This window comes from Protobothrops mucrosquamatus, unplaced genomic scaffold, assembly GCF_001527695.2.
Source record: "Protobothrops mucrosquamatus isolate PMUCROS unplaced genomic scaffold, P.Mucros_1.0 scaffold115, whole genome shotgun sequence".
Taxonomy (NCBI): Eukaryota; Metazoa; Chordata; class Lepidosauria; order Squamata; family Viperidae; genus Protobothrops; species Protobothrops mucrosquamatus.
This window is the reverse complement of record NW_015386487.1, coordinates 1,544,029-1,558,440: the sequence shown is the minus strand read 5'-3', so window position 1 is coordinate 1,558,440 and position 14,412 is coordinate 1,544,029. Positions and strand designations below refer to the sequence as shown.

At 54.4% G+C, this 14,412-nt stretch overlaps 2 protein-coding genes across 2 annotated transcripts; both read right to left on the bottom strand.

The window, feature by feature from the left end:
- Positions 1–1,261: 1,261 nt before the first annotated feature.
- Positions 1,262–7,202, bottom strand: SCN4B (sodium voltage-gated channel beta subunit 4). Its single transcript, XM_015812940.1, has 5 exons — positions 7,112–7,202; positions 3,501–3,661; positions 2,155–2,401; positions 1,802–1,931; positions 1,262–1,495 (listed from the first exon to the last, which is right to left on the bottom strand). The coding sequence occupies exons 1-5, from the start codon at positions 7,143–7,145 to the stop codon at positions 1,405–1,407; spliced, it is 663 nt and encodes a 220-aa protein (XP_015668426.1). The 5' UTR covers positions 7,146–7,202; the 3' UTR covers positions 1,262–1,404.
- Positions 7,203–12,872: 5,670 nt separating this feature from the next.
- SCN2B (sodium voltage-gated channel beta subunit 2) lies at positions 12,873–14,065 on the bottom strand. The gene is made up of 3 exons (XM_029283511.1): positions 13,892–14,065; positions 13,314–13,524; positions 12,873–13,072 (listed from the first exon to the last, which is right to left on the bottom strand). The coding sequence occupies exons 1-3, from the start codon at positions 14,039–14,041 to the stop codon at positions 12,873–12,875; spliced, it is 561 nt and encodes a 186-aa protein (XP_029139344.1). The 5' UTR covers positions 14,042–14,065.
- Between the last annotated feature and the right edge of the window lie 347 nt (positions 14,066–14,412).

The window sequence follows — 14,412 nt, the reverse complement described above, 5'->3', positions numbered from 1 at the left end:
TGACTGAGTCTTTTCCCTATCACCACTCTGGTCAATTCAGCTTGCTGTGAGAGTTTCTTTTACAAGGGCTCTTTATAAGAGCTCATATGTATTGGGGACGGGGGACGACATCTCGTAGGTTTGGTAGTGAATGTAGCTGATGTGTGTCTAGGAGGGGGTCATATCTTTTACAGTCACAACACCTACACCTGGTAATGATTTCTTGCCCCCCCAAATTATACCTCAGAATAAAAAAAAAAACTAAAGATGTTGCCTCAGGCAGAGGAGCACCATAAATTAAGCAAGGGGGGGTGAACCGCCTGGCCAAGAAGAGCACGAGATCTCTGGACATCCTTTGGCCTGGCTGCTGGTCTGGGAAAGGCTGCCAGCTGCAGAGAGTCAGGAAAGGGAGGGGGCACTGAGCCGAGCAGGATGCAGCTGCTCCTCCACCATCTTGACTTGGCATCTGGTCCATCTGAGCCACAGCGAGGACAGGTGCTCGTTGCTTATTATAGATAAGGTGTTAAATTGGGCCAGGAAGGGATTCAGTAATAAGGCCTTAGAAATGCTGCTCTCCTCACGCTCCAGTAAAAAGCTCGGCTCCTGCAGGGAGACCTCTGCCTGGCAAGGGGACCAGGAAGTGAGCGTGCGAGTGAAGAAGAGCAGCTGAGGGGGAGAATCAGCAGCATGGGGGCACTTCTTCATCAGCTTGCTCACCGAGCAAGGGCAGCCTAAAACCGTGAGACCATGCAAAGGAGACACCACCTCCCGGCTCTCGAGGCATCGCTGCACATCTGCTCTGTTGTCTTGCCAGGAGGAGACCTGGAGAAAGACCCATGTCCAGGTGCAGCCACCCTCAGTCCTGAAGCACTGAAGAACCACTAAAGAGGGTAAGGAAACCACACTGAGCTCCGCTGGGCCTCCAAAAGGCCCCTTCTCCAGCAAAGCCTGCCTCCCTCTCCACAGGGATGCATCACAGAAACCAGTATTCAGCAGAGGAGCACCTACTGGTTTCAAGATGCAGTTAAAGCAGACCCAGCTTCCCACCCTGGCCTTCAGTCCTCTCTTTCTCCTCTACTTTCTGAGGGAGGAAGGCAGCATTTCCAACTGACACCCCAATATGATGATATTTAATTGTCAGAAGGAGAACCAGGTCTTTGGTCTCGTGCCCATTCCTGCAGCTACAGGGCTTCTTGAAACCAAAGCCCAGTCTGAACCCAGAACCCTGCACCCTTCAGACATGAGCAGCGCCAGGCTTGATATCTGCAGACTTTCTCCCAAGAAGCAGCACTTTTTTGCAGCCAGTTGAGTAACATAGTTGTGTCTCAAGCGTCAGTCCTTTGAAAGAGGGTTGTCTCCTGCCCTCGCCAGAGCCTGGCAGATCAATCTGGAGGGTTGGATCCCAGAGATCTGCCCTTCGTGGAGTCAGGCCTTCGGGGCTGATTTAGAGTCTATTTTGGAGCCTGGCAGCCCATTCTCCGTGTTCTCGATCGCTGAAGAGCTCACCAGGCACTCCCTGCAGGAGACAGAGAACAGACTGGCTTAGTCCTGCTTCATACTGGGGGTCCCAAGCAGAGGGGCTGTCCTGGGGGCTGCTGCTCCTTCCCATGCCATTCAGTGGGAAGGAAAGGCCTCTCAGGAGCTCCTCTGCCTGGAGGAGTCTGCAATGGCAGGAGGGCCAGCAGAGCCTGCTCCCACACCAGACCTCCTGCCTGGAGAACCAGATGGCTGTCGCTTGAAGACTTGCTACTGAGCCAGCCACAACTGGCCCAAAGAAGGCCGCTTGCCCACACTCCATTCAAGGCAGCACAAGCACACTCACTTCTGTTTCCGTGTCTTCTTGAGGATGAAGAGGACCAGTTTCTTGGTCAGCATGATAAGGATGAGGAGCCCAATGACACCACCCGCAACAGACAAAATGATCAGCGTCAGTGTGTTGTCAACCTTCTCCACTGGGGGAGGCAGAGAAGGCAATGAGGGCCATGGAGAAAGGAGCCCCCTGCCTCAAGCCACAGACTTCCCCAAACCCAAGCTCAGCAAGCCAATGGCTCGGAGGAAGGCCCGTTCCCACAACCCCAACTATGGAGCTGAGAAATGCAGTCCTGCCTCAATCGGTTGCCTCTAACTGTGCACGACCGAACCAAGGCCAGGGTCCATTGCCCAGCTGCTACTCACACATCACAACCACTTTGAGAGTAAAGGTGCCACTGTGGTTGGCATCCTTCTCTTTGGGGTTCTTGACCAAGCAGGTGTATGGCCCGGAGTCCTCAAAGTCAGCATCAAGCAACAGGAGGGAAACGTTGAACTCCCGGTTGTCCTTGCTGAGTGGCAGGTCAGGTGGCAACATGTGCTTAAGGTTGAACTTGTACTCTGGATGAGGCTCTGGCTTGGAGTCTTTGTTCTTCACGACCCCTTTGAATATCTGCAGCAGGTGAAGAGCAGTGAGTGAAGGCATGGCTCCCTAAACTTTTCCCCAAGGTGGAGTCAAGGTGCTGTCCAAGAACTACCTGGCGCAGCTCACCAAGCATCTTCTCAGCAAAGTGCTGAGAAGGAGTCACAGTGGGTGAGGTTGAGGGAGCTGTCCCCACTCCTCCTCCCCTGCTGTGCAGACGGTGGCGCTTGGGCTTCCTGGCAATGTAGACTTTTCCGTAAGGACCCCACATTTCCCCCTCCACACTTGGACCCTGTTTCTTGGGAAATGGGCCATACAAGGGGGAATGCTGTGCCTCTCTCAGAACTGGGGAATTAGACTGCTTCCATCTGCATCCACAAGCCCTAGAATGCAGGGAGTAGACCCTGCTCCTTTGCAGTTTCTGGACTACACTGTAAAGAAGGAACAGAGGAATCGTCCATGCTCTCTAGCTGTTCTCCAAGCAGACCAAGTAACAGAATCAGGCTCTGTAGGGCTGGTAATAGAGACAGCCAAGACTGAGGATTTGGGAGAATCTCTTTCCTTGCTACTTATTAAATGTGAAGGCTTGTTGTCATTACATTACATTATCATTAATAAAAGCACCAACAATCATGATACCTTAAAGAATAAGGAATTTATCTCATAAACTGAATAGTATAGGTAGACCTTGCTTAATGACTGCCTTGTTCAGCGACTATTCAGAGCTACAAAGGCACTGAAAAGTAACTTTATGATCAGTCCTCAACACTTACAACCATGGCAGCTTTGCTTTTGCAAATGTCTCAGCATCCCACGGTCACATGATTTCCATTTGCATGTTTCATAGCCAGCTTCTGACAAGCAGAGTCAATGGAGAAGGTAGCAATAAAATCGCAAGCCATGGTCACATGGTATCTTATCAACCACATTATTTAATGATGGAGCTGCCGGTCCCATTTGTGGTTGTTAAGCAAGGACTATCTGTCAATCCATTCATCTTCAAGATGCCATAAGTGTCTCTGCTTTCTGCTTGGAATCTAGTTTCATTGAAACCTCTAACATTCCAACCAAGCAGCCTATCAACTTCCCTCCCAGCCCAGCCCATTGTCAATCACAGTAGAACACGCACTTCAGTCTGATTGTGGCTCCATATGAAGTTGGCTTTCTCAATGCCGATGCAGGAGTTGAAAGTACAAGGCAGTAGCACATTGGTGCCATTCTTGGCATAAATAACAGGTGCCTTGCCCACTGACACCTCCAACGCCAGTGTCTGAGAACACAGCTGAAGTCCTAAGGAGGAAAGAAAGAAAGAAAGAAAGAAAGAAAGAAAGAAAGAAAGAAAGAAAGAAAGAAAGGATGCTCAGAGTTGAGTCTCTGCTTACAAAAATGGGCAACACCCCCCCTCCTGGATTTGTGTTGCTGCTTTCCCAACACAGCCATGGCAAGGAACTGAAAACCTTCTAAACAGAGGAAGGCAGAGAGACTTGTGGTCCATTTTGCCTAGAGTTTGCTGTTGCTACCTATAGTTCTCCTACATCTTGGCAGGGTTGTTTTTATCTGACTTGACTTTTTTGGATCAGATGGACTCTTTTCACATCAAGTGTGTGTTCTTGCCTTATTTGAAGGGGGCTTGCCCAATGACCACATAAAAAGGTCATAGCAAACTGAACAAACAGCTTCCCATGTACATGTGGACCTTGGTTCTGCAAAGCCAACTTTGGCGGGGGGGGGGGGGCGAAGAGCCATCATCCCTAGTAGCCAGCAGCCACAGATAACTTTGTTCTTCAGCTTGCTTCCTGATCCATGGCCTACAGGCTCCATCCAACCACTTTACTCCTCTTGAGCAAAACAGAATTGATCTCATAGCACCAACTCAGACCATTAGGAAAGCAGAGCAGTTCAAGCACAATGAAGGTGCTGGAAGACCTGGTCATGCCCTACTTTCTCAAATTTCCAGATGATGCACCAAATGGTCCAAACATGTTGGACCAACATGTTCTTACACTGGACCAGATGTAAGAACATGTTTATCAGAAGAACTGGATCTTTACTGACATCATAAATCAATTTATAAAATAAGGAGCCTCTATACCCTCAACTGAAGATGCAACAATTGGGCAAATTAAGCAGAATGCCGAGAAGGTCCCAATTCAGCCAAAGTATGTCTTCCAAGGATGCTACCAACCAAACAGAATTGTCTGAAGGGAAGGATGACTCTACCTCTTGTAAGCCAATAATAGAGTTATGGGTCTCTTTGAAAATGGTGACTGTTCAAACTTCTTAGATGGCCCACTTTCCCCCCTCTTTGCAGCATAACATACAGACTAAGTTCACAGGACATGCTAGACAAGCTAAAACAAATTGGCATTTTGTATGAAGTAGGTTAGGGGACCCAGTTGCAATTTCAGCTCTGATTCCCAGTTCAGACATCTAGGTCCCACATATGCCTAAAAAAGAAGGCTTCTTTATGTTGTGATCCATGAAACTTGGCCAAGGGCAGCTCTCTAGAGCCCATGAAATGGCGGAAGAGCAGAGTTCCTGGAGCAGGTGCAGTGGGGGGGGGGTTGCTACAGAGAAGAGTCAGCTGTGTTCTTTCATGGCTCAAGGACACTCAGGGGCTTAGCTCCTGTTTACATTCTCTTCCAGCACCTCCTCCAAGCCTTCTTACATGTGTCCAAGTCAGCCCAGTTCTTGGCAGGACTGGCCAGCCAGGTCACCCCATCGACAAGGGGGCTTGGGACCATGGCCTGAGATGGGTGCAATCCCCATTCCAGACATTGGATTGCTGTGTGTCTTGAACTAAACTTGTTTGTGGCATGATCACAAATGAGGGCAGCCCTGGAAGAATCCCCTCCCTAAGCATTGTCAAGCTGGGTTCCATGGGAGGGAATGGCAGCTGTCCACCAGGAGCCCCTGCTATCTGTGCCAGGGTGTGCTGCTCTCCTGCCTGCTGATCAGAAGCACATAGGTGCATGGTCAATCCACCCCATCCTTGTAACCTAGCCAATGCCTAGAATTCAAAAGCAACACACCCAAGGAAGGGAGACCATGGGGTCAGTTGGGAAGGGCAGGCCCAGGTTCAAATCCACTCTCAGCCATGGAAACTCCCTGGGTAACTTTGGCCCCATCATTTTCTCTCAGCCCTCCCCATGAGGTAGCTGCTATGGGAATAACCTGAAAGAAGAGACTCAAGGAAGCTGTCTTCAGCCCTTGGAAGAAAGACAAGAGATGCCTCTACCAAACAAAAGGAATATAGACTCAGATCCACCCATCTCACTCCCTGAGCCAATGGCAGTTTCTCCATTTCTGCCCCAAAGGGAACCTGACCCCAGAGCAACTCAGGTGCGTCACCATGGATAGAGCTGGTGTCTCAAGGAAGAGAGCTCACTCAGACTCAAGGGGGAAGCCTCCACTGTCAAAGGCAAAAACTGCCTGTCCAAAAACCAAGAGCCTCTTCACCTCTGGCTCAACTTTCCAGTGGGTTCAGCCTCCTTTGGCAGTCACTGGTGGGAGGCACCAGCCCAGTGCTAGTCCTTGCTCAGAGAGTCATCCAGTCTGCTCCCCACAGCACCAAAGATTCTGCAAAGCCATGGAGCTCTGAATATTTTTGGCCCAGATGCAGGTAAGGTGGAAGCATTAACAGGGATTTGAATGGAACAAGACCTCTGCAAGGTGCCAAACCCTTGAATGGGATCCAGCTGATTGGCCAATGCAAGCTGGCACCCCAGGAGCCTCTGGTTTCTCTGGGACTCCTAAAGCAGAGCAATTGTCAAGCTCTAAAGGGGGGTATCTTACACAACTGACCCAGGGAGGAAAATGGGAGGGGGGAGGCTTTGTAATTAAAGTTTTTCAGAAGTAATTATCAGACACTACATTATTGGACTACAGGTATTTGCCATTCAGAAAACAAAATAACTTAGGGATGATCTTGCTAACAATAGTAGAGTGATTTTTTTCCCCTTTTCCTTTTTGCAAGAGCTCAATTAAAATTGCATTCTCAGTAGGGGAACAGAATTCATTTAAATTAGGGGGACTACAAGGCCCATCTGATTCTCCTGAATGCATGCCATCTTGCGCTTGCTCCAGAGAAAGGACTGAGACTAAAGGAACTGGCATCCTTCTGACTTGTTCAGGGGTCTTGGATGGGATACTCACATTCCAGGGAAAGAAAACAGCATCAGCTGTAAAGACGGGGAAGGGAAGGTGCCTCGGATCCTCTTCTCTGAACCTCTCAGAGCAACCGGGAGATTCAGCACCCACCCCGCACCCCACTTTCAAGAAGTTCAGCGCGAACGGCCACAAACTCTAAAGCAAACTTACAGCGATGTCGTACTTACTTCACGGGCGTTGTTTAGGATTCTACTCGAATCTTTAAAAAGATATCCGGGAGAGGGAGGGGGAAGAGGGGGGAAGAGGGAGAGGAGGCACGCAGAAGAGACTGCCAGCTGGAGCAAAAAGTCTCCCAACACGCTACAGCAAGTGCGGAAGAACATGCCGGTCCCGCGCTTCCCCTAGCCTGCCCCCGACCTCGCGCAGGGACGGCAGCCGGGCGGAGGCGGGACGGGGCCAAGTGAACTGCAGTTGTGGCGCGCGCCAGTGGAACGGGGAAGGCAGAGGTTCCCCCGCTTTCTATCCGAGCCCCGCGCCCTGCTAAGTGAGCGCGGACGGGTCGGGGTCGGTGGGCTCGGCCCCCTGGTGACCGACGGTTCCCCGAAGCTCAGAGCGGCTCCGCGTCCTTACCCAGCAAGGCGACTCCCAGCCAGTCCAAGGCCATCTCCGCAACTACTTGGCCGCCTCTTTCCTCTCCCGTGCACGCCGCAGTCTCTGACTCCCGAAGTTGCTTTCGCGACAGACCAGCCGCCGCAGTTGCCGCTTCTGGCTCCTCGCACGGGCCGCCCCTTCCAGCAGCCGGCAGCCCAAAAGGCAGCGAGAGGAGGAGGAGGAGGCGGACACTCCCGGAACCGCCTCCGCACTGATGCCAGGCCTCCCGCAGAGGCGCGGAGAGCGCGCGCAGCCTCGTCATACCGGGCCTGGGGAGCAGCGCCGTCCTCCCCGAAGGCCGTTGTCCTCCTGCCGCCCGCAGCGCCGGATAGACGGCTGGAGCAGACGCGCCAAGCCCTCCCAGCGTTGGCTGCTTTGAATTTACCCCGCCGGGATGCAGTGTTCCCCTGGTCTGTTCCCCCAACCATGGTTAAGCAAACTGTGGGTTGGCCGGTGCGCACACTGCTGAATTAGGCCTTGGGAACTTCCAAGCATTCAACAAAGGAAGCTTTTGGGGGTGAAAAAGGGGCAGGCGAGGTGACACCTTTATCTGTTTACTAGAATAGGAAGGAAGCCCTGTTCAGCTTGGCTCTTCCCAGCCCTGAATCCCCCGCAGGGCAATGGGGAAGCTACAGATATCTCTCCAGTGGGATATGTGGGGGGTTGAGAAGGTTTCCCCGGATGGTTAGACAGGCGGTGATTCGAACTTTTGGAGCAGGGGAAAGGAAAATCAGGTGAGGGGGGTAGCAAAGGGGCACAGAGAAGATTCTTTCTCACATACAAAGGAGAAGTCACTGCTGAAGCAGCAGGAGGGAAGACCTTGTGCTGATTAAGGAAGGACTTCTTTCACTTTTGGGGTGCTGGGATCTTGCTGCCAATTTTGCTCAGCCAGCTTTAAGGACAGGTTGGGCTCCAGCATCCCACTCTCTGAGAAGAAAGGAAAAGTTCCTGGCTGAAGGGGCAGAGCTGTGGGGCAGGGCAGAGGATGCCAGTCTTGGGGGGGGGCATCCTGAACCATGGGCTGGGTTCTGCTGATGTGGCAGGTAAATGGTGCGGAGATGCTGCGGTAGTGGCAGCTTCTGAAGCTCCCAGAGAATCATGACTCAGGGATTGTGCAGTGAAAGATCAAAAAAAAAAAAAAGCTGTAAAGGTGCCAGAAATTCTGGGCAGCAGCCTAGGGGTGGGGGGTGGGGATGAGCAACTCTTACTGCATGGGAGGAGGGGAATTCTTTTTCCATGTCTCTGTTGCGGATGACCATTGCAGAAAGTCAGGGGCACTAGGCCAAGAGCCTAGCCCCATTGAGGCCAGCTGGACTTCAGCCAGGAGCTGGCCAGGACTCTCCAGAGGAGAAGAGGCCTTCGTGCTCCCCATGCAAAGAGGCGTTTTATTGGTGCCAGGGAGCCTCAGCGCTCAAAGAGCGAGCACCGGAGAGAAATCCCAGCGCTCGCTGGAGAAGCTTGGCTTCCTGCTGCCGCAGCAACGCAACCTTGCTCCGTTTCTCCGACGCTCTTCTGTTCTTTTCTGCCGCTTGTACCCCTCCAGGGAAGGAAGCCGGGAGGGGGCAGTTTATCCCCAAGGCCTCACAGCTATCGGTCCCGCAAAGCTTTCTGCGGCTCTGCGAAGCCTAACGGCAGCACGCAGCCTCTCCGTGTTGGCGCCGGCGAATTCTTATGAAGACTTCGCCGAGGAAGTCCGGTGGCTTCCCTGAGGCCGAAAAGGGCCCTCGCAGGAGAGGGAGGGGCAGGTGGCCTGGCTCTCTGGCAGCCAAGCCCTCTCCCGCGGAGGCGATCCTCTCTCTCTCAGGCTGTCCCCGCCTTCGCAGGTGCGCGGCTGCGGCCGGCCGCTTGTCCTCCTTGTACCCTCTCGCTCTCAACGAGCGATCGTCGGGCGCAGAAATAGAGGGCCCGGGAGCGCGCCCGGCTGGCGCGAAGCAAACTGCTGGCTTAGCAATCTTCCCTTCCCGGGGGGGGGGGCGGAAAGCAGGGCGTCCCGGAAGAACTGCTCGTCCTTGGATTTCAAGCTGCTGTCGAGGCTGAGGAGTTGGGTTTCTCCGCCTCCGGGGGGGGGTGTCTTTCCAGAGGACAGCAAGCACGAGTTGACCAGGCGCTTTGCACACGCCCCAAGAACCTCTGCGGACGTCCTCTGCCCTGGGACACCCAGCTCTCTCTGCTGGCCGCCCACTCGGCTTGAGCGGTCTGCTGCTTCAGCCTCTCCTCCGCTGGCTCCTCCGCACTCGCGGCATCGCTTGCCCCCCTCCCCAAAGGCCTCTTCCCGCTGACCTCACCCGAGCGCGGGGAAGTTTCAGGGCCAGACAGCCAGGTTTCCTCGGGGGCACTGCCGGTTTTTGAAGCCAGTTCTCTTCCGCACCAGGCAAGAAAACGGGCTCTTTCAGGTTAGGGGACGGTTCGCGTTTCTGGGCTATTTGGAGGGCAGGACGCGAGGTCGGGGCAGGGAGCTTTGATTGTCCCTTTCTTTATTTCGAAGTTTCTCCCGACCAGAAAGGGTCTGGCGCGCGCGCACTCGGACGTCCTGCTCCGAAGCCCCTCAAGGGAGGCTGAGAAGCGCAACGAGGCCGCTCTCTCCGGCCGCCAAGGGAGATGCTTGCAGACGCCCGAGGGACACCGCCCCTCGGAGAAACTCCTGAGAAAACCCGACCTAAGCCAGCGCTTCGTGTTCCCGGCCAAAGGAGTTCGGAGCCATAGCGGCTCTCGCTCTGCCGGGATCTCCCGCACCTGGGCTGCAAACCAGGTGGCCGCGTTTGCCTCCTGCTCCGCCGAAGTGTTGCAGCGGAGTTCTGGGAACCCTCCAGGAAAGAAGCCGCCGCCCGCCAGGAGCGGAAGAAGCGCGGCAGAGAAGAGGCACCTCTCGCGTGGTCCGCCGTTGGCCTGCCCAGGAGGGAGCCAAGAACCCCGCAGCTTTCGTCCGCTGTCGGTCGGCCCGAGCGGGTTTGTAGCTCCAGCAAGGACCGCTATACAGTCTGCGGGAGAAGTCCTGCCCTACTTCTTTCCTTCCCGCCCTTCTGGTTGCAGACGCTCAGCCCCGGTGGGATGGAGGAACAGAGAGGCGCCCCCGCAGCCTCAGGCGGCCCTTCTTGGATGGGCCGCTGCAGAACTTACTCTGGGCCGAGGAAGGCCCTGATCCGGAGCAGCCGGAGGCGCAGCAGCATCCAAGGAAAAGGAGAAACCGGGCCCAGCAGCTCAGTCGGCTCTGGTCCTCGGGGGCGGCCAGCTACCCGCCCAACTAAAGCGGGGTCTGTAGCATGTTAGTGCTCCTTCCGGGGTATCCGGCTTTTTTCCCTAGCTCTCCGACGCCAAGATTCTGTGGCCAAATTACCACGTTGGCGGGCCCAATCCACGGGCGCTGCGGATACTCAGGGTCACAGCTGAGACCAGGCACTTCCTGAGCGCCTCCTTCACCTCCAGGCCGGATAGCAGGTTTGCTCACCCAAAGGGGCGGCGGATTCCTTTGCCTGGCCGAGGGCTGAAAGAGAAGAAACCTCTGCAGCTACGCTAGCCTCCCGGCCAAGAAAGGGAGCCAAGATTGAGGGAGGCTGCGGGGAGGGGGGGCTCACTCAGTCTCTCGCCTTGGGCTTTAGTGCATCTTGGGAAGGGATTCAATCCCTTTCTCGAGGGAGGGAGGGAGGGAGAGACAGCAGCCAGCGGCCTCTGCAATCTCCCCAGTGCCTCTTGCTGCAGTACCGGCTTCCGGCAGTTTCGACTTTTGTCCCGGCTATTCTCTTCCTCGGCACCCGAGACGGCTCCCCTCTGGAAAGGCTTTCAAGAGTTGTGTAAGTACTGAACCCCAAACTACTTAACCTGCTATAAAGTGGCAGGCAGGGGTGGGTGGGAGTCTTTCAGACCCTCCATCTGTGCTAGGAGGTTCAGGTCGGTGACCCTAAGTTTCAAAGAGCGTCACCCCACAGCCTTCCTTGAGGCCCCAATGCACAGGCATTCTGGGCCAAAAGCCGCTTCAGAGGTCCTGATTGCCCCGGGTTCCCCTTCAACAGCAATGCAAGCAGCTTCTGCTCTCAGCCCCCTTCAGATCCGCTGGCTTTGAATCCAGCTGGTCTAGTGGAGAGTGGCTGAAGAAAGGGAACGGCCACTCGCCCATTGGAGAGACCTTTTTCCTCAATTGAGGAGGAAGGGGCAAGTCAACAAACAGCCCCCTTCCCTCCCTTTTCACCGGTAGGAATAAATAGGGAAGAAGAAGGCCCATGGGGTGCGTCAGGATGGGGAAACAGAGAGGACTTGCTCCAGGGTCCCATCCCCCCAGGGAAAGAAGCAGAGGTCTGCCTGTGTTGAGAGGCAAGCTCTGCTTTATTTTGGGTGACTGTTGGACTTCCTGAGCAGACCCAGGATAAGCAATATTGATGTCCATGCAAATGGAGGTCACCTCAATTCTGCAGTTACAAAAAGAGTGATGAAAACTTTTCAGGTTGAGACTTATCAATCTGAATGGCAGATTTTGCAAAATAAGGACAGAAAGGTAGCATAACCCATCTCAGCAGAGGGCAGGTGTTGGGAACATGGCAGGAGGCGGGGGTGGTGGTGGTGGTGAGGGGGGCGGTTTGCAATCAACGGACAGCAAAGTGCAATTCCAAGGAGAAGCAGCAGAGCCAAAGACATCAGCACAGTCAGAAGCCAACCGGGGAATCACTTGCTCTCACCCCCCAGGGAGCATCCTAGGAAAGGAGCCGCCTTCCCAGAGCTTGTTCAGGGGTTGCTGAGTGGAGAATCCCAGCAGCGGAAATGGGGGGGGGATGGAGACCTCCAGGGCCATTCTTGCTTTGAGGTTCTAACTAGCAGGAAAGATGTAAGCAGAGAAAGCAAAGACCAGTTGGCTGCAGTGGGTCCAGGTGGAAACTCTTCCACTAAGTCCCAAACAGACAACCTTCCTTCCTTCCTTCCTTCCTTCCTTCCTTCCTTCCTTCCTTTCCTTCCTTCCTTCCTTCCTTCCTTCCTTCCTTCCTTCCTTCCTTCCTTCCTTCCTTCCCCCTCAGATCATACATGTGCACTTGCACACACCTCCTGCTTATGCCAGGCAGAAAACCTTCAGGGTTTTTCATGAGAGGGGTGCGAGGGTCAACAGCACTCCTTCCAAACAATCCAGCAGTGGGTTTGCAAGAGGGGGGGGGTGCAGTGCTGTCCTGCAAGAGAGATGGCTGCTGGCCCATGGCAGGCAGTGAATTCTCTTGGCAGTGGCGAGTTGTGCTTGGCATTCAAGGTGGGAAGTGAGAAATGGCAGTTTCTGCTTTGGAAGTTTCTCCCCCCTCCAGCTGTGAGCCCTCACCCCATCGGCTCCTAAGCCAGCTGCCTCCTCTCAGGCCCCTTCCAGCAGGGAACCCAGTGCTCCATGAGGAAAGGAAACAAACTTTCACCTCCCCAAGACTTGCCATGAAGGCAGCAGCAGCAGGGTGGAGGGTGGGGTAGGCCTTCTTGCCAGGGACATAAAGCAGGGCTTCTTCTGTCCAAATGGAGGAGCCACCTGTCTAGGACAGGAATACAGATTCATCCCAGGCAGTTTCCAGTTTCAGCAAAGTCCCCCCCCCCATAAAAACCCACTGCCAGCTGCCAGTCCCTGCTGTGCTCTGGCCCAAGAGCACCCTGGTGAAGAGGGAGAGAGAAAGTACCCCGGTCTTTCTGAGATGTTGGGTGGAGCTCTTTGCTTTCGAGAAAGTCCGTGGGAGAAGAGGCCAGGGACAAGGAGGAGCAGGGAGACCAGCCTGGGGGGAGAGTGCCCCTACTTCATGCCTTCCTCTGGGTTCCCTTCCCCATCTGTCTTGCCCTCTTCTTCAGTCTTCTGGTCATCCGTGTTGAGCCTCTGCTGCTTCTTGCGCCGGACACACTTAACAATGACCAAGGCGAGGATCACCACGGCAAGGAAGCCCCCCACAGTGGCCCCCACGATCACAGCCACAGTGGAGTCCCGCTCTGGGGGCTCTGTGGAGAGAAGCCCAGTATCAGGCAAGGCACAGCACCAGGGATCCACTCCCAGTAGCCGCAGCACAAGCAGCAGGAAAGGCCTCTTGGCCCTTGAGAGGGAGCTTTCCTTTTCCAGAAAACTGGGGAAAGACCCACCTGGGGAGGAGAGGATCCCCCCCCCGTGTCCCCCAGTGGGATTCTGGGGTCTTCCAGGAAAGGGATCAAGTGAGAAGGGAAGGGGGTGGAGCCACATCCTGACCTTCTGTGAGGACTTTGAGGCTGATCTGGCCATGGCCCTTTTGTCGGTCAGGCGGGTTCATCACGTAGCAGTTGTACAGCCCTGCATCTTCCAGCTGCACGTTATGGAGGGTGAAAGACACGTCATTCTTCCTGGGGTTCCCCGTAAACTCCACACGATCCTCAAAACGCTTCAGCTCCACAGGAACCACTTTCAGCTTAAACTGCAGGAACTGGAGAGGAGGGTGGACAAGAGTGGGAAAATCAGAAGAATTGCAAGGTCTTTGGGAGCACCCCACACTCCAGTCTGGCCCACTCTCTGGAATTCCTGGCAGTGGTGGGCAGAGTGGGAGGGAGCACAGGCAGAGAGCTTAGGAAACTTGGACAAGGGTCACCCAGTTCATGGTCCATGCCTCCCCCCACCCAGTGCTGCAAAGCGCAGAGTTCCTGCTGTGGAGGGTGAGGAAACAGGGTTTGGCTGCTAGCCAAATTTTGCTCACTGGCTCCCCTCCTCCTGACACAGTTGATAGGCCAAGAGGCACAAGCAGCATTCAAGCGTGGGGCACAGAGATTGTCCAGCCCTCCGGTCCAGATACTCACCATCTCTTCGGTGCAGTTCTGGCAGGTTTGGTAGGTCCAGTTCAGTGAGAACTGCTTCTTGTCTACCTGGTAGCAGGAATTGAAAGTGCAGCTGAGCCGGATGGAAGAGCCATTCAGAGCATAGACAGTGGCTGGGGCCATCAGCTCCATGCCCAGCGTGTTCAGCACTAACAAGGAGAGAAGAGCCCCCCCACAATGCTGTTATTCCTGTTTGCACTAAGACATACTGCAGATCCTTCCAACAGGGGGGCCCAACAGTATCCGGCTAAGTTTCCTACCTTGAGTGTATATTGTTGCAAACCTTGGAGGGCCCCTGGACATGCTGGCATTTACCACCCTTCAGGAGAGAGAGAGCAAGAATGATGGGAAATGGTGTGCTTTGGGGGGGAGTCCAGGGGAAGGCTGGTATGCTGAGCAATGCAGCCTTTCTTTTTCTTCATCCAGGTGGAGATGAATTCTCAGCTGTGCTCTTCCCCCCCACAAAAAAAAAAAACCCAGAAAGGAACTCCAAGATCTTTTGG

Coding starts and splice junctions, on each gene's coding strand:
- SCN4B (XM_015812940.1), bottom strand. CDS start 7,145: ATGGCCTTGGACTGGCTGGGAGTCGCCTTGCTGG. Junction 3,662..7,111: donor GCTGGGAGTCGCCTTGCTGG/GTAAGGACGCGG, acceptor TTTCCTCCTTAG/GACTTCAGCTGTGTTCTCAG. Junction 1,496..1,801: donor AAGAAGACACGGAAACAGAA/GTGAGTGTGCTT, acceptor TGTCTCCTGCAG/GGAGTGCCTGGTGAGCTCTT.
- SCN2B (XM_029283511.1), bottom strand. CDS start 14,041: ATGGAGCTGATGGCCCCAGCCACTGTCTATGCTCTGAATGGCTCTTCC. Junction 13,525..13,891: donor AGAACTGCACCGAAGAGATG/GTGAGTATCTGG, acceptor CCTCCTCTCCAG/TTCCTGCAGTTTAAGCTGAA. Junction 13,073..13,313: donor CCTCAAAGTCCTCACAGAAG/GTCAGGATGTGG, acceptor TTCTCTCCACAG/AGCCCCCAGAGCGGGACTCC.